At 28.8% G+C, this 19698-nt stretch overlaps 1 protein-coding gene across 1 annotated transcript in view; it reads left to right on the forward strand.

The window, feature by feature from the left end:
- Nucleotides 1–3258: 3258 nt before the first annotated feature.
- The window catches only part of LOC142328411 (uncharacterized), a 53837-nt gene continuing 37397 nt past the window's right edge, over nucleotides 3259–19698 (forward strand). Inside the window, exon 1 of the mRNA XM_075372125.1 lies at nucleotides 3259–3418. Within this exon, the coding sequence (XP_075228240.1) occupies nucleotides 3395–3418 (24 nt within the window). The 5' untranslated portion in view covers nucleotides 3259–3394. The remainder of the gene's footprint in view (nucleotides 3419–19698) is intronic.

Consider the following 19698-nt stretch of genomic DNA (forward strand, 5'->3'; position numbering starts at 1 on the left):
AAACCAAAGCGGGAATTTCTATTATTTAGGAATCCCGCTATAAAATCACGCCCAGGTTGTCTAACCAGTTCCTTCAAGTTGTTCATAACATTCCTTCGCCAACTGTTATATGCCTTTACAATATTAGAACTAAGTTCAATATTATAACAATAATACTACTACTGAAGTTACTTCAAGAAGGAAAGCCGATCTCCGTGGTGGAGTGGTAGCATCTCGGCCTTTCATCCGAAGGTCCCGGGTAGGAATCTCGGTTAGGCATGGTATTTTTTATACACTACAAATTTTCATTTCCACGCGCAAGCTTCAAGCTTATGTAGCGATATTATCAAGCAAAAAAACAAAAAAATAAACAAAAAACCTTACAATTCAGTGCATTAAAAATAACTGTAAAGTAGCTTACATACAAGTGCACGAAAATTGAACCATGTTCTTTACTTTCCTAGTGTTTTCTAACCAAGCACATGGTTCCCTCTTGATTTTTATTCCTTTTACAATCTTTTTCTATCCCTTTTTTTATTAAAATTATGAAATTATCTACTCATTTGTATACAATAGAGTTGTTAAAACATAAATTCTGCTTAATATATTTATTAAATTTAAACGACATAATTTTTCTTAATCATTGTGGCATATTTAAGTCTGGTAAAGATAAGCCAAAAATTTCCAGTTACCCAAGGTCGAAGGTGACGTAATTGGTGTTGGTCGGAATAAAAGCATTCTGAGGATGTTTTATGTGCGATTAAGAAATTGGCTAAAGATCTACAATATTTGGTGTGATACGAAAATTCTTCTTAAGATAAAACACCACAGTACGTTCTTTTTTTTTTTTTGAGTTTTTGCTGGGCGAAAAACGCTCCGACGTTATCATCACTCGAACACGATGTATTTGCTTTAAAAAACTAAATTTTAAAAATTCACAATTAAAAATTAAATGAAAACGCTCGGAAAACAATACATGAAGTATAAATACAAAAGCATAATAGAATAAAAAATGAAAACAAAATAAAAACTTAAAGTAGAAAGTTAAAAAAAAATCAAAACAAACGAAAGTATTAAAATCAAAGACAAAAATAAAAACGTAAACTAAATGTTAATTATTTTTTGGGGGTGAAAAACATTTTGGTGTTATCACCGCCCGGAAAACAAAACATGGAATATTAAAAAGAAAATATAAAATCTAATAAGACAACAACGAAATTAAAATAAAATAAAAACGTAAAGTAGAAATCTAAAAATAAAATAAAAACTCAACTAAAAATACTAAAAACAAAGAAAAAAAACCTGAAACCAAAATGTTAAACACAAAAATAGACAACTACCGTACAAACGAATTTAAGAATAATATTAAAAAGTTTGCAAAATACTAATAGCTCGAAGATACAAAAATACTCGCTTCAAAACCTTCATTATTGCCCAGCAGTTGTCGAAAATTCCTGAGCAATGTAAATTTACGACGCAAGGCCGCATAACGTATGCAATCCACAAGCATGTGGAGCACAGTGAACCTCAGTAAAAGGTGAACTACAGTTCATCTTTTTCATATGCAGAGGTAAATGTATATATTTAGTGGTTTTAGTCACGCTAAACTAAATGTACTTTATTCTCGATTCCCTCTCACACAAACAATCATGACAATTAAAAAAAAAAAAAAAAAAAAAAAACCGTTTTTTTAATAAATATGAAGTTTATTTTATAACTTATTATAAAGTATTCAACTTTTGTTAAAACTATTTACTGCTATTAAAATATATACGTTAACTGTTAATGAAGATATAACTTTTCTTTTAAAGACACAGTAGTTGAAATAATCCGCAATCACTAAAACGAACTAAACTGTAAATATAAAAGTTATTTAAATCTATATATTTTTTCTTGATGATATCGCCACATAAGCTTAAAGCTTGTGTCTAGGATGTGAAAATTGAATTCTTTACCGTATGAAAAATGCCATGTCTGACCGGGATTCGAACCCGGGACCTACGGATGAAAGACGAGACGCTACCACTCCTCCAAGGAGATCGACATACTATATGGAGAATTATTTTAAGTTATGAGAAATGGCAATTTCAAATATCAAATATTATCGGAAAATATAAACGAAGCGTCTCATATGCCATTTAAACGTTCTTCAGAAAAAAGATCGTGTTACTTTTTTACCCTTTAAATATTATTCATTTATTTAATTCTACCGCTCATCTGTGACGTCACAAAATAGAGCATTTTTTGGGATGGGGGATGCGATTTTGCAAATATTGTTATTTTTTCATTGTTAACAAATGTGCTTAAAAAAATGACCTTAATTAGGCAAAATCTCGAGATACTGAGGATGACCTTGCTCTACAGTCTCACCCCCTTGACCTTTTAAGTTGAAAATTTAATACCATTAGCGCCATATATAGAAGTAATCTGACCAAGTTTGGTCAAAATCGGTCCAATAGTTCTGGAGATATAAGGTGATTTAGAGGCCAATACCGAACACACGTACATATGAACATTAATATCCGAAAAATTTCCATCCGGTTTTTTGGGTTCCTTAGGTATCAAAACGTCAAGATCCGGTGAAAACCTCATATACCCTAACTGAACAATTACAATACTTTTCCTTCTACAGCTGTAGCGCTATCTAGACGGGAAAGTAAAAAGTCAAACAAAAAACAAGCTCTAATTGATATATACTTTTTTTTTAAATTTAGTTAAATTTTTACGCTTCAAATTTAGATGCCTTTTTATATGTTAACCTGACTATTTATAGTAACTGTTAATTAAGTACAATACTTTTACGTCAGCAACATAATTTGATGGGTTAATTTTCTAATAAATTAAAAAAATTAATCCCATTGTCGACCTTGAATCAGTTTGAACTTTCCGCGTTTACTTTTCTTTAATTTTAATTGATCTATTAGATGAATTTTTAAGGTACAGATGTTAATTTTGTTATTAATTTCGATATATTGCCCTTGTTTTTTTTTTCACCATTTAATTGAGAAAAAAATTGTACTTTTTTTGTACGTTATTAAAAATATATTCACAAAAAAAATTTTCTGTTTTCAAATTTAAATATATATATACTCGTATATATATAAATACTTATATGAATAAATTATGCGAATTATAATCTAACATGATAAGCAATTGTTTATATTTTATACGATAGTATATTAAACAGAAGGAAGCTTTATGCAAGGCGGGCAACCTCTCATTCTACGACTCTAACAAGGACGCAAGATCAACAACAATGTATACTGTACTGGAGGGGATTACTGTATCAATGTGTCTACCACACTTCATTAGGCATAGACGACGACTGCTTACATTCTTTGGCATCGTGGTCGTTCTTTATCACACTATCTCACTCTTTTTCTTGTACAGCTTTTAATACATTTATAAAGTGAAAATGATCATGTCACCTACTAGCGATGTAAGTATAATTTTATTATATTACTATTTAAAAACTTTAAATAAATGTTTAAAAAATACATTTTAAATAAAACTGCATGAAATTGTTGATAAGCTAGCCTACTCTACTGGTAGCAAATCTACAATATGATAAATAAATGTTGAAGAAATAAGTCACAAAGATCGATAAATAAAAGTAAAATTAGCAAATAAATAAAACGAGAATAATTAATTGTAAATCAAAAATTAAGTAATATTTTTTTATAATTTTTTACCTTCCTTCCACAAAAAAATTGTAATTAAAAAAAAAATCCGCTATTTTAGTAAGTAATGAAAAATATACATACTAATTTCCTAGATAAGGTTAATGAAACGAATTTACAACATTTTTCAGGTAATTAGAAAATTATTTTTTTTTAAGTTTTTTTTTTAATAATAAATTCTTTAGAAAAAAATAAATAAGTTATTTCTACTAAAATACTGATAAATGCTAAATAATTTCTACTAATTCATTTACTACTTATGTTCAGTTAAGGTAAGTAAATATGCAAAACTTGAAATATACTGATTATATCTATATTGAAATTTTTCCTAGATTTTTATAAATAAAAATATATGAAAAAATTTTTATTTGTCAAAATGTAATTACTTTGCCAATGTAATTCTTTTGAATAATCAAAAGAATTGTATTATATTTGTAAATGTAATATGTATTATTCGTTGTTTAAAAAATAAAATCAGGCCGGTAAGTGTTTTGTAACAATTTTTTCTATTTTTTGCATGGAACGCTTAAAGATAGTTTATTATCTATTATTGTATATCTATTGTCTATTACATACATTTAACATGTATTTTTATTGAAACATAATTCTAAATTAATAACAGATTTTGATAATATAAATGTAGTGTCTTAGCTTTTTTGATATCTGTATCGTTTTGTTAAAAACAGTTTTATTTATATTACTGTGTTTTTTGAACGGAAGAAATGATATCTGCAAGAGTCTTACCGTACGGTTTACAATTTCATTGTAATTTTTTTTTTTAATAATATATATATTTTAATTTCAAAGCGAAATAAAAACTTAACAGTTAAAACAGACAAGTTGTACAGATCAAGACGGTTGACGAACATAACATAATGTAGACAGGTTTTTGTACCTGTTATTAAAAAACACATATATTTAATAATCTTAATTAAAATCTATATACAATTTCTTTATCACAAAACAAAAAAAAATCTTTTCAAAAAAACAAAAACATTTCTATTTACAAAAACAAACAAAAAATCTGTTATAAATGAGTGTAATTGTTATTTTTTATAATTTTTTTATGAGGAAAATATTAATGTAGATTCTTAAAATAAATATCAAGTATTTTTTTATATTAAACATTTCTTTTTATAGAAATATAATATTGATTTCTTTTTTATATAACTACTGCAAAGTAGAGACTATAAATTGGGGATTTTTCTTGCAAAAAAGTAGCTTAAATAAATTTATACTTGATATAATGGTGCAAAATAATGCATTTTATTTAACTGTATTTTGATAAAATGAATCAGTTTAAAAAAAGCAAGGCTAACCAAATTAAAGGCTTATTAAATGTATTAAGATATGTTGATTTTTTGATATATCGTAATTATTTTGAAATTATTACTTTTATTTAGATCCCACATACATGAATGGATCTTTCATTAATACCTTTAAATAAATTTAAAAAATATTTTTATTCTTCGGATAATGATTATGGACTTAATTCTTTCTTAAAATCTAAAAGGTTTTACGTAGATTAAATGACAACTTCAATTAGTATGTGTATGTATAAACATGAAGCTGTCATAACCATAGAGATACCTAAACTAAATTTTAATACAAACATTGGATAATCTACAAAAAAATTCCTTGTATAATATGTGATAAAATACCACTTAAAATATAAACTTTCATTTTCATTTAAAAAATATTTTCAATACATATTTGTTTTTTTATTCTATTTATTGTATTTTAATGTATTAAAATCAATTCAAATTCACTTAGATTTATTTATGGGTTAAACGTAAAATCTATTTGGTAATTTGTTGTAATAAATAAAATAAAATTATGAAAAATAATTTATTGATGAAATTAATATTTATCTAGCTCAAACTAGTTTGTAAAGAAATATTTCTATTAAATAAATGATTTGCAGATTTACCTTTAACACAATATATTAAAAATTAACTAATTAAGAAACAATATCAATTCAGATTAAAAAAATTAACTTAATTGTAATAATAACGATTAATAAAAATAATCTTTAAATTCTAGTTTTCATAAGCAAAGTAAAATGTTTAAATTTCAGTTAAATATTTACACGTTCATCAAAACCAGTTAATACATTTAAAAAGAAAACCTTCATAATTTATCAGGTTTAAAATAAAAAACAAATTGAAATTTAAAATATTACAAGTTAATCATTGAAAGACAAAAATATTAGTCATGAATATGATTATATCAGATTTCCACAATATATTCTTATAATATAATAATTTATTTATTAAAAACATTTTATTAACGAAATAATCAAAATAATATTGACAATAACAAAATATGATATTCATTATCAGTAGATAATGTGTTAAAATGTAATTAACTTTCATTTAAATAAAATAATCATTTTACATAATTAAATTAATTACCTGTTATTATAATATTAATATACCTGTTTATAAGCGTAAACACACACACACACACATCTGGATAATACAACATTTTTCAACCAAATGTGTAGTTTTTTGGGGATTTAGAATACTCAAAACATCATCAAATATATCCCAAAAATATAACTGTACTGTACTCCCAAAGAGAGAGAGGATAACTTTTTGTCCAGCAGCAGAACAAACAGCGGGAAAAATAAATATTTTTTTTTAATAAGTATTATTTTTCTATTATAGTATATCAATCCTTATATAATAATAAAGATTTTATTATGTTATATATATATATATATATATATATATATATATATGCGTGCGTGCGTGCGTGCGTGTGTGGGCGCGCGCGCGTAGAATCTAAACTGGATTCAGTTTAACCGTACTTTTTAACATGCTAATTTAATATCTATAGGAAAGGAAACAAATGAGTACAAGTAAACTTTTTTTTTCAAAAAAAAATTATTTGTCTACTTATTTGGTATTGTGTGTTCTCTAGAATCTTCTACGATACCTTACCAAAACACACGCGCGCACACATTGAGTACAATTGGGAAAAAAATTTAACAAAATCATATTTAATGAAACGTAAACCATGTAAGATTTTTTCGGCGTACCATAAGCCCGCCTTTTTTCTAGTTTAATACTGTAAATACCGCATAAGTGCAGGGAAACTTTCTAGAGTGACATAATTGAATATCTTTACATATATAAACGCCTGCATGCGCTATCGTTTGTGAAATATACGATAACTTTTATACGATGAAATATTTTTACATGAAAGGTTTTAAATTTCATTGATTTCATTTAATTCATTTCCTTTTAAAATCATTAATTTCTAAGGACACTGAAAGGGTTCACGAGTTCTGATCATTTAAATATATTTAAAATGATATGATAAAATATTCATAAAAGGATGTGTATAAAAAGATTCATCCGAAAACATTTTTTTTTTCTAGAAATCTGTTCGTTAAAATAAAATGATTTTTAACTGTATTACAATAAAGAAAGAAATAATTATATCAATTTATGTATTAATTAGCCGGTCAGGGAGAACCGTTCCCGGTAATCCTGCTGCGTTTGTTGTGCTCATAGTTGTGTGAATAATACTTTTGATAAATAACAATTAAAGTATACAAACTTCACAAATATACAAAAGAAACTAAATTACAAAACAGAGAATAGTAGTAGTAACTATAGTAACTAAAGTTCACAGACTTTTGACGAGAAAATATTTACAAATTCACCCACAAGGGGACTAGAGCTTCACTCTATGGCTTAAAACCTTCGCTAGGATAACACGAATGTATCCTAAAAATAAGCAAACAATCGGTCGGTTGGTTCTCACGTGATGTTGAAAACAAACAGACGAAACCCCCCCCCCCCACAAACGTTTCGCATTTATGTATATAAAATAAATGGATGGAATATTTAAAAAAAATAAAAGATATTTATTTTGATAAATACTTATGTAAATTTTAAATTTAAATAAGAAAAGTAGATAATTAAACAGATTTTAATATTTAATTTCTTTACCGACTAACTGTTTATATCATATATTTTTTTTACAAAAATTAATTTAGTAAAATTTATAAAAAAAAGTAATACTAATTGTTGTAATCTAACTGATTTTTCAACCTTTAAACTTAAAGAAATTATGTTAAATTTAGTTTATCTACGTGCACCTTTAAAATTCTGAAATCGATTGAATAAATTAAAAGTGATTAATAAAAAAAATCAGTCAATTTTTGTTGAAACAACAAAGAAAAACAGTTGGCATATTAAAGAAAAAAAAGTTGCTTTGAGAAAAAATGTATTAGTAATTGAAATTGTTTATCTTAAAATAAATAAATAAATAAATAAATATATATATATATATATATAAATAAATAATTTATATATATAATTAAAATTGCAGTTTTTCTTTCAGATTCTGTAATCGTTTACTTTATATGAATAAATAAGCGAGTAAACATTGTCAGGAGTTGTCAAACTTAATATAATTAAATAAAATGCAAATGAAAAGTTTTCAATATTTGATCTTTTATTTCTTACAGCATTAAAATATCGTGAAGATTATTGCGTAAAATCTATTGTCATATTTAAAAGACATCCATGATGTTGCTTTGGTCAATTTATTTTGAATTTAGTGAAAACACCGAACTATCTTACTTCTTACGTCTTATAATTACATTTTTCTACTAGAATTTTATACATTTTGCATCTTAAAAAACATTTTGTAAGGTCAAACATTTTGAATGCATCAAATTACATAATCCTTTATGTCCACCCATACTCTTCTAGAGTAAAATAAATTTGTTACAGAATGAGTAAACTTAAGGTTTTTAGATATCTGCGCATTACTTGAAGTATATACGATAACAAGTTCTGAAAATACAGTTATAATATTTTATGCGTTTACCTTGAATTCAGTAAATATTACGGATTTCATTCTCTGTCTAACCAGTTGCTGTAGGTTATGGTTGTTGTATCCGTCATTAAATTACGATCAATGTAATTTCATTCGTTATATTAAACATTTTTACTGTAGACTTCCTCACTTTTTATTAGCGTCACTCTCACTCACTCACTCTCTCTCTCTCTCTCTCTCTCTCTCTCTCTCTCTCTCTCTCTATATATATATATATATATATATATATATATATACAAAAGAAATACACAATCACTTTGATCAATTTATTGAATTATAGTGAAATTTTATAATCTTTTGTAAATTAAAAAATTTTGTAATATTTCTAATATTTTTAAGGACTCTTAATAAAAAAAAAAAAGTCAATATATCTGTCCGAGCATCACATAAAAATAGCTGAACCGATTTTATTAAACTTTTTTATGCCCGATACTATTTATAATCTCTAAACTCAACATCGTTTCTTCCTTTTTTCGTTCTAAAGATATTAAACTCTTCAATCATTTTATTTTTTTGCATTTTTAAAGTCCTCATTTCATTAAGCAGGAGTTTGTGAAACTACGTAATTTTTGCTCCGGTTGAGCATTTTTCAATTCTCTGTTTCAGTTTGTTCAATGGTCATTGTTTAAAGAATAGTTCAACGGAGGATCTGTACTTAAATCCCACAGGAAACTCTGTTCGATTCGATTTTTTTTAGAACATTTTAAGAGAACGTATAAAATTTCTTAATCCTAATTAAAGTTTTAGATATAAATTAAATTTAAGTTAATTATAATTTAATATAAGTTATAAATTAACTTATATTTAATTTATAAGACCACGAATAATATTAATATTGGAATATGTAATTTTATACTTATTCGCTTCCCCGAATTCACATTATAAAAAAATTAATAAAATAAAAGTGTATAAATTTGTAAAAATTTTTGTAAGCACATTTATTTTAAATTTCGAACGAGATTTGTCAACTTCGCATGCTGGTAAAATAATTATAAAAGAAAGCATTTAGACAATTATTTTTACCGACTTATTTTACTTTCAGTCGCATGGTGAGTTGTGAGGGGTTGAAAATAATTTTTTTTTACGTTTTGAGGTATGTACGAAAATACCATTCACTTAAATTGGGGTTTCCTTATATAAATGTAAGGAAAGTATTATATATATATGAAAAATTTCCTATAAAATTTGTAGCTCAAAAATTTCAAAAACTACTTGATCAACCATTGAAATTTAGATATGGCATAGTAGTGTATCTGAAGTTGTGCATGTGGAAATTTTATGAAGATTGGTTGGGTTACGCTCAATTAAAGGTCGAAAAAATTTGAGCGGGGCAAGTTAGAAGCATGGTTTGTTATGATGCTACAAGTTAGAAAGTTGACGTTTCTTTATCTGCGGTATCTATTGTTAGCAGTATTAATCCAAATCTAAAAAAAAATTAAAATATTAAAAACAAATTAGATTAACTAATAGTCGGTCTTACGTAGAAATGGCAAGAGTTTTATTTTAAATTTTAATCGAAGGTTTCACCATCTCTCTTGACGAAGTTGTTTTGAAATTTAAAGTTTAAAACTTCATTTTATCAGATGATTTCAATTGACAAAGATAACAAAATTTATAATTAGAATCGATTTTTATCTAATAAGGAAATACTTTTAAAAATTTAAGGAAGGCTCCACTTTAAAGAAAATATTTTTATGCTTTTCTTTTAAGGATATTTAAAAAAAAATTCCATGAAAAAATGTTTAAACGGTTAAAATTATTTCAAAGTTAATATCGGTAAGGGATTCGCCCCATTTCGGTGTAAACAGTTGTTTTATTTTAATTTATCTATTTGTTGATGTACTCTGATCTGTTATCAAATTTATATTTATTCTTACATTTGCTTGATTTATCTTGAATTTGCTCATTAATAGTCTTTTTAACAAAATATTTGGAAACTTTAATATCTATTACTAAAGGAAAAAATAAAATACCAGATCTTTAGTTTATTTTTGAAATAGTTTAATAGAATATAGCGGATGCAGATTTCAATACAGTATACGATTTTATAATACCAATGAATTTTCAGCCTTTTAGTTCAAGAAATTCAGAAGTATCATCAGCTTAAAAGAATCTTAATTTCCGTCCCGAACAGTGGCGGCTCGCGTATAGGCACTGTAGAACTGCAGCACCCCCTATTTCCACTGGATTTATCGATAACATTTAATATAATGAGTTCTTCTTTTTTAATTCTTTCTTTATACTTGTACAATATATAATCCTTAAGCTTAATGTCAGTAGTCATCTCCCAGTTTATGAAAAAGGTTCAAAAATCTTTGTATGGAACTGTGCGCTTCACAGTTCCAGCGGCGTGGTGTTTGACTATTGTGCGCATGCGCACAAAGGAAGCTGCATGCGAGGCTGCGATGGAGAAAGAGCACTGCCGATCCTGGCGTGATGGTGGGGTAGATTTTTTTTTTTACTCCGCGTGTGTTATGCTTAAAAACCGCGTACCATATTCTTTAGAATTAGATTATTATCCTGCTTCCAGCTACTCTATTTGATTCAATTTTTTTCGGTTATTTTATTTTAACCATGGTCTTGAAAAGGCCAGAAAAAAATTTTCTGGAGCAGCACCCCTATTAATTTTAGCTACGAGTTGCTACAGGTCCCGAAACGTTTAGTGTAACAGTTCAAATTCTGTAAAATAAGCTTTTATAAAGCGTATTGTATATAAATTAAGAAAAAAACAGGTTTAAATTCATATAACTGTAGAAATTTTACTGATTTCCCAGTGATGAGTTATTTGTTTGCAAAGGCCAAATCATACATCGTAAAGAGTAAACTTGGGTTACAGAATGAAAAACTTGTACCTACTAAAATAAACTTCGAACTAGTGGAATCATTTTGAAATAGAAATTAATTTTTTTTTCTCATTTTATCAAAAGTTTTACGACTAGCCATTAAGTTTTTCTGTATTGACAACTGAACGTGTACAAGTACATCGAATATCTATCCAGTTAAAACTATGTTAATTTCGCTGTGTTGATTATAAAAAGGATTACTTAAACATTTTACTCCTACGGTTATTTTATTCCTACGTTATTTGTATGTATGAATAATGCATATGATTCATCGTTATGTAGTTTGTAACCAATAATTTGTAGTGATATTTATTATTTATTTTTTTCTGTTTTTAAGTATTACAATGCAAATTATGTACTGTATAGTAAAAACTAGTGTTACTAAATACGAAATAAATATATAAATCAAGAAAAATGTATGTTTTTTAAGATTTAAAATAATAATTTCAATATGCTTCAAATTTACGCCACAATTATTATAATGCCCACTAAATACATATAATTTAATTTTTATTGTATCATCCGTACAAATAACGTGTAAATACAATAATGCATTACTTTATATTTTATGGTCTACTTTCAGAATTACACGAATGTATTTATGATTGTAGACCTAAAGAGCCATACGGGATTTTACAATCTGAGAACATGCTCAGACAACTATTCTTAGCAATTCGGTTGATCTATACACCCCGTACTGATAGCCTGTTCGCCTATCAAGTTCAGTTTGATCTTTTCCAATTTAGATACAAAAATATTTCTTCTCTTATTAACGACCGATCGAAATGAGTTTCCTAATTATCAACCACTCCAAAATTTCATGTTTGTAGTAAATATTGTATGTTAATACTAAAAAGTATGATAAAATTCAACAGAAACTTGGCAAAAGTTTTCTCGAAAAATTAAACGAGGTCACCTCGATTTAACTATTTATGGCATAAGATCTGCGTTAATCAAAATTTACAGTTTTAAACTATAACAGTCGAACCACTTTTTCATTATCTTTATTGATCCATTTCTTAATAAATAAAGAAATGGTCATGTATTTATACGTAAAACTAAAATTTGTATTTACATATAAAGATCATTTACATTGCACGTCTATTTAGACAAACATGTGCAAAATTTAAACACGTTAATAATTTATATACAATTATAACACATTCACATTCATTATTAACTAATAACATGAGACTAAAAATTATACAACTTTGCATAATGTTACAAATAACTGAATTGGCCTTGATGTTAAATAATCATTTAAACATGATAAACAAAAACAAATTTATGGAAAATTATAATTAATTATAAAAAATAAATCCTCAAATTAGTAATACGGACGTCATTCAATATTATTAATTAAAATTACATCATCTTTTTTTTTGTCTTCAGTCATTTGATTGGTTTGATGTAGCTCTCTATGATTCCCTATCTAGTGCTAGTCGTTTTATTTCGGTATACCCCTACATCCTACATCCCTAACAATTTGTTTTATATATTCCAAACGTTGCCTGCCTGCGCAATTTTTTCCTTCTACCTGTGTCTCTAATAATAAAGCGACTATTCCAGGATGCCTTAATATGTGGCGTATAAGTGTGTCTCTTCTTTTAACTATATTTTTCCAAATGCTTCTTTCTTCATCGATTTGCCGCAACACCTCTTCATTTGTCATTTTATCCACCCATCTGATTTTTAACATTCTCCTATGGCACTACATTTCAAAACTTCTAATCTTTTCTTCTCAGGGACTCAGATCGTCCAAGTTTCACTTCCATATAAAGCTACGCTCCAAACATATACTTTCAAAAATATTTTCCTTACGTTTAAATTAATTTTTGATGTAAATAAATTGTCCATCTTTAGTAATTCTTCTTCCCAAATAACAATGTTCTTCTACTTCCGTAATCTTTTCTCCTCCTATTTTCACATTCAGTGTCCATCTTCGTTATTTCTACTACATTTCATTGCTTTCGTTTTGTTTTTGTTTATTTTCATGCGGTAGTTCTTGCGTAGGACTTTATCCATGCCGTTCATTGTTCCTTCTAAATCCTTTTTACTCTCAACTAGAATTACTATATCATCAGCAAATCGTAGCATCTTTATCTTTTCACCTTGTACTTTTACTCCGGATCTAAATTGTTCTTTAACATCATTAACTGCTAGTTCTATGTAAAGATTAAACAGTAACGGGGATAGGGAACTTCCTTGTCGGACTTCCTTTCTTATTACGGCTTCTTTCTTATGTTCTTCAATTATTACTGTTGTTGTTTGGTTCCTGTAAATGTTACCAATCGTTCTTCTATCTCTGTATTTGAACCCTAATTTTTTTTAAATGCTGAACATTATATTCCAGTTTACGTTATCGAATGGCTTTTCTAGGTCTATAAATGCCAAGTATGTTGGTTTGTTTTTCTTTAATCTTCCTTCTACTATTAATTTGGGGACTGAAATTGCTTCCCTTGTCCCTATACTTTTTCTGAAACCAAATTGGTCTTCTCCTAACACTTCTTCCACTCCTCTCAGTTCTTCTGTACAGAATACTAGTTAAGATTTTTGATGCATGGCTAGTTAAGCTAATTATTCTGTATTCTTCACATTTATCTGCACCTGCTTTCTTTGGTATCATGAATATAACACTCTTTTTGAAGTCTGATGGAATTTCCCCTTTTTCATAAATATTACACATCAGTTTGTATAATCTATCAATCGCTTCCTCACCTGCACTGCGCAGTAATTCTACAGGTATTCTGTCTATTCCAGGAGCCTTTCTGCCATTCAGATCTTTTAATGCTCTCTTAAATTCAGATCTCAGCCTCCATCATTGCTATATGAAAATGCAGAGAGCTACATTTTCTTGGAAAAACGCAGCTGCAGTTTTCCATTGCTTTCAGCTGCACAGTACTCAGAGGACTGAGTGATGTTGATATGGCCTTTTAAGTCGTCCTGACCTACGCCCTCAACAACTACTAAAAGAGCTACTGTCCTCTTTCAGGGATCATTCCTTAGTCTGCCTCTCAACAGATACCTCTCCGATATGGTTGCACCTTCGGTCCAGCTACTCTGTATTACTGAGCATTCAAGCCCCTTCACCAACGGCAAGGTCTCTTGATTCATAGAGGGAGTGCATCATCGTGAATAATAATGATTTATATAATGCATATAGATATAAATCGATCAAATGGCCCGGTTATGTTTTAGCAATTGTCACATTATGATATTTAAACATAATTATTTAGCTTTAACCGAAGGAAGGTAAATTGAATTACAAGTATTATGAACACTCAGGGTAATTCTTTCTAATAATAACGATAAGTAATTAAACCAGACAGATAAATGTATCGACCAGTAGAATATAAACTATATGTAGTAAAATAAAGGAAACTACTAAAAGAATACAAAAAGTAGATTTTTTTGTGAAAGACAAATTCTTAAGACTGCAAAAAACACAGGAAGAGGAAAAAATAAATAAACGTCATTACAGTATATTTAGTTATACTAAAATAAGTATTTTGACCATATGAAAGTGCATATGGTCAATACCACCACTAAATGTAATATTTACTTTACATATATAATGTAATATAGCAAACCTACTTTTTGGGGGAAATTGAAACATTAACAGAGTAGAATCCACCATCAATTAAAAAAGTCTTTAATGATTTTTCATATTTTATTTTACTTGAGAGTTTACGTATTGGTTAAACCCTTTTGAAATAGATTTAAAGAATATTGTTCAATATGAACAATATCCTTATGACTTTTATAACTATTATGCATATCTTCAGTCTCTTTTTTAAGGCTAAAGAGTTTTAGATGCACATGGAAAATCTTAAATATTTATATATACATGTACAAGGGCTGCAAATTTATCAGAAAATTTGTAATGAATAAAGTTTAACTTTAGCAGATAATTGATATATTCGTATTATCCTGATAAATGATAACCTATACCCTGTATTAAATTATTCCTCTATTAATTGATGTAAACCGGAAATAAAACTGGGCCAAAAACTGAACCTATGGAACAAGGATATGAAAGCAGTATTAAAAACATAACCGTAGTCTATCCAGGGGCGGATCCAGCAACTGAATTTGGGGGCCACTTAATATAGGGAGTGTCAAAAGGGTTTTACTACTCCCTTCTAATTGGGCTGGATATATAATATTTCATACACTTTTATTGGATATATACTATATTCTGAACTATTTTTTAACACGAAAAATCGTTTAATCAATCATAAGTATTGCTGTAAAAGAGGCAAAACCCTAAAAATTGCTCGTTTCTTCAATTATATTTCGATTTATGAAAATTATTCGAAGTGACCCTCTAGGGGACTCCAGAAACTAAAGTAACTCGGAATAACTAACTTAATTATTTCGGTCTGATAGTCCTTTTTCTTTCTTTTTTGGTCTTTAGCCTCCGGGAATGCGAGTTCAGGTATTACTACAGTGGATGATATGTATGTGTGTAAATGACGTGTAGTCTTGTAGTCTCAGGTCGACCATTCCTGAGATGTGTGGTTAATTGAAACCCAACCAGCAAAGAACACCAGTATCTGCGATCTAGTATTCAAATCCGTAGAAAAGTAACTGCCTTTACTAGGACTTGAACGCTGGAACTTTCGATTTCCAAATCAGCTGATTTGGGAAGACGCGTTCACCACTAAACCAACCTGGTGGGTGGACTGTATAGTCCTAACAACTTTAATCAAAACTGCCATGCAAATATCCAAAATTATATAATAATATAAGATGGGTTAAAATATAGCAAGATGAAGATTTAAGAATAGTTGATTTTTATTTGTTCATTCATTTCAATATTTATAATTAATTCATTACAGTTCAAAATTTTACCCATTTTATTTCATAAAATAATAATACAATAATTTATTTACAAAATAAATTCATTTCGATGATTACGCATCATAGCATACCGATCGATAACTCGATCTATATCAATTTCCATATCATTATGAATATGTATTAGAGCAAATGACATCAGCCTCTCTTAATTGTCAATTAAGAAATAATATATATTCACGTTAATTAAGAGTTGTAACTTGCAACTGGCTATTTTAACAACACAGTATTGGTAAAATGTTTCAATTCTTTTCAACTGGGTTTTCAAAATACAAGGCTTTTGGGGGAAGCCAACTTATGGTCCTCCTCTGGATCCGCCCCCGAGTCTATCAGTGTTTTTCTACTAAATGGAATCATCGTATAGACATCGTTTTCCACATAAAATGAGTATTTTTGTTCGTTACTTTACACGTTTGGTCCCATTCTTTGATATGGCCGGGCATGAAAACCACTCATAAGTACAAGCGTTAAGAGTCAGCTCGTTTTCTGAAAAACAGCCAATCGTTGAGGTTAACTGATTGAAAGTGTTACTATAAGATTGAATATAATTTGTATTTGGTTGGCATGACATGCTGATTCGGAACGGTATATTGGATTACGTGAAGAAGGCGACAGGGACACTCTCAATCCTCACTTTTTCTTAGTAAGCCTACCATTTGATGCTTGTTATTATTCGCCATTTTCGGGAGCATCTCGATTTCCCCCCGAGGGGAGAAGATCCCGCCTCATAGCGTGTCCGGTCGCTACACCACCCCCTCCGTTACTAGCCAGTAGTGGCTTTAACGGAGGACATTATCTCGCCCTCAAACTGATTGCACACCACAGCGTTCTGTTCAGGCCCCGCAGAGATGCCATCGATGCAGATGCCCCGAGGGACATCTGCATCGGTAAAAATTCACCCCAAGATAGTTAATTTTCGGGAGCAATTGATGTTTCACGTCAGGTCACCTAAACCGTTTTTTTTTTGTTTTTTTTTATGGTATCTACTATACATACATAAACAACCGGCAATCGAATCAACCAGCCATCACTCCAATTGTGCATTTATTCTCTTGCACTTAAAATGATGTAAGCGTTAAAATCATTATTACGACTAACATTTTAAACTTTAAAGTAAGAATAAAACGATAAATTCCAAAAATAAATAAAATATTATTTTTAAGTAAATGATTTATTATTATTGTCATATTTTTTTAACAAGCTATGTTTTAAGCATTTTTAATTATAGAGAAAAACGACCTTTAAGCAATTAAAAAAATTCTAATATCACCGAATTATTCATCCAAAAAAAAAACTTTTATAAAACAGGTACAGACATAGGAATTAAAATAATTTACAAATTAGAACTGATGATGAAAATGCAATAAATAACAATTAATTATTAAAAGAATTAAAATAAATTTCATTTAAATAGATAATTTATTCAATCAGTTATGGATTTATTTTCCTTATAATGCACACTATAATCAACATGTTAAAATAAAATGGTTACAAAAAACCGAACAAATACCTAAAAAATTGTTTTTTTAATGTTTAATAGGTATATTGTTAAAATAAACCTTTTTAATAAATTCATAGACAATAATAATAATGAAGGACTCTATTATTATTTATTTTTAAATGAAAAAAAAAACCGTTATAATATTAAACGAATCTACTCGAAAACAACGCAGTACAGTCTTAACAAAAATGTTTTAAATAAAACAAAACAAAACTTATCTCTCATTGTGTTTTACATGAAATTTATTATTTTATAACAATTCATGCACAAAATAAACCTGATAAATGAAATAAAAGTGATAGATTCTGGTGCGATCGAAATTACATTTGGACTGAGGACACTATTTCCTTTTTAAACACCTTCAAGGCAACCGGTCCCCGCCGGTAGACATAACTCGGTCGCCTTAGGGTGTCGTGGCAGCAGCCTGTCCCCTCCCCTAGCTTGGCCCAACTTAGAGGCCACTCACCGGGGTTCCCCTGCATCACAAGGACGCCCGACTCCTTCTTCTGAGCAGGCAAGACGTCCCTCAGGAGGGTTACCCGTTGCCGTTCCTATTCCGCCAGGATCCAGGCATGCATTGCGCATGCCTTTCCCTTATTCGTGCCCTCTCACAACACAAGGGTCCCCCCATGCCACCATCAGATGCATCCCGATTCCCCCGCTCTTGCATGCGGGCGAGCCAGGATGTCCTAGGCAAGGGGGGCTGCCTATTTGGCCCTACACGTCGCCGTGCTTAGGAATTTTTTCCCGCCTCTGGCATTGCAGAAAAATACACGCACAGGAATCTTAAAGGTACTAAGATACACATCGACGAAACAAGTCGCAAAAACAACAATCCACAATAAGCATGCCATGAAAACACACCGTTTCTTGGAATTCTGAAGAACGAAATACATAACAGAGAGATAAACAAAATATGTAAGCAGGAAATCAACACAAAAAAACCAACAGTAGGGCTTGGATAACTTAAAGCTTAATATACTTTAACATTATAAAACTTTTAAAAAGGAAATTCTAGATTAATAAAATATTTCAATGCCATTTGGTTTGTATGAAGATTAGAAAACGAAAAACTGTTTTAAAAAGATTTTTATTCAAAATTATAAAAAAAATACATAAATAATTATATGTACTCCTATATAAATTACATTAATAAAATCAAAAGCGAAAAGTTCTGTTAAAATTGGAAAATTAGCCCATGTCTACTGATTAATTCGTCGTCGCAAATCAGTTCTTTAACAGCTGATTTTCGAAGTCGAAAGTTCTGAGTTTCAAATCCTAGTAAAAGTTAATTGCTTTTGTATGGATTTGAATACTAGACAGTGGATACCAGTGTACTTTGGTGGTTAGGGTTCAATTAATCACAAGTCTCAGGAACGGTCGGTTTGGGTCTGTACAAGACTACATCTCATTTACATGTCATCCTCATATCATTGAGTTAAGGGAAGGGGTTACTTATTGTTCGCTAGTTGAACAGATTGTATCGTACACGTTAGGAAAAAAAGAATTGGAAAATAAAATTTATCCTTTTCCTCATCAATAACTATGAAATATTAAAGGAATAAGTTTAAAATACAACGAACGGTTAGATTTCTGTTAAATAAAATCGAAACTGTGATAGTTTTTTTCTTTTTTCTTTATACTTTTTAATATAATATAAACAACATCTAAAATATATAATTTTAAGAAATGATTTCATTTATTATATCGTGACTACAGAAACCACGGTGTATTCGGACAGATGAAAGGACTAGCTTAATTAAAATTTACTTTATTTACACATTTCAAACGCTTGGAGCCAAATAAAATCCACTATCAGATATTACATCATCGTGTTTAAAATTCGTAAATAAAAATGGAGAGAACAAAGAATGATTTAAAATAAGAATGATTATGTACACGCAAAAAAAAAACACTACAACACGAAACAGCTGAAGTAATTTTCAGTAACAATTACGTAAATATAACATAATATGCC

This window comes from Lycorma delicatula, chromosome 7 (genome assembly GCF_047948215.1).
Source record: "Lycorma delicatula isolate Av1 chromosome 7, ASM4794821v1, whole genome shotgun sequence".
In the NCBI taxonomy this organism is placed as follows: Eukaryota; Metazoa; Arthropoda; class Insecta; order Hemiptera; family Fulgoridae; genus Lycorma; species Lycorma delicatula.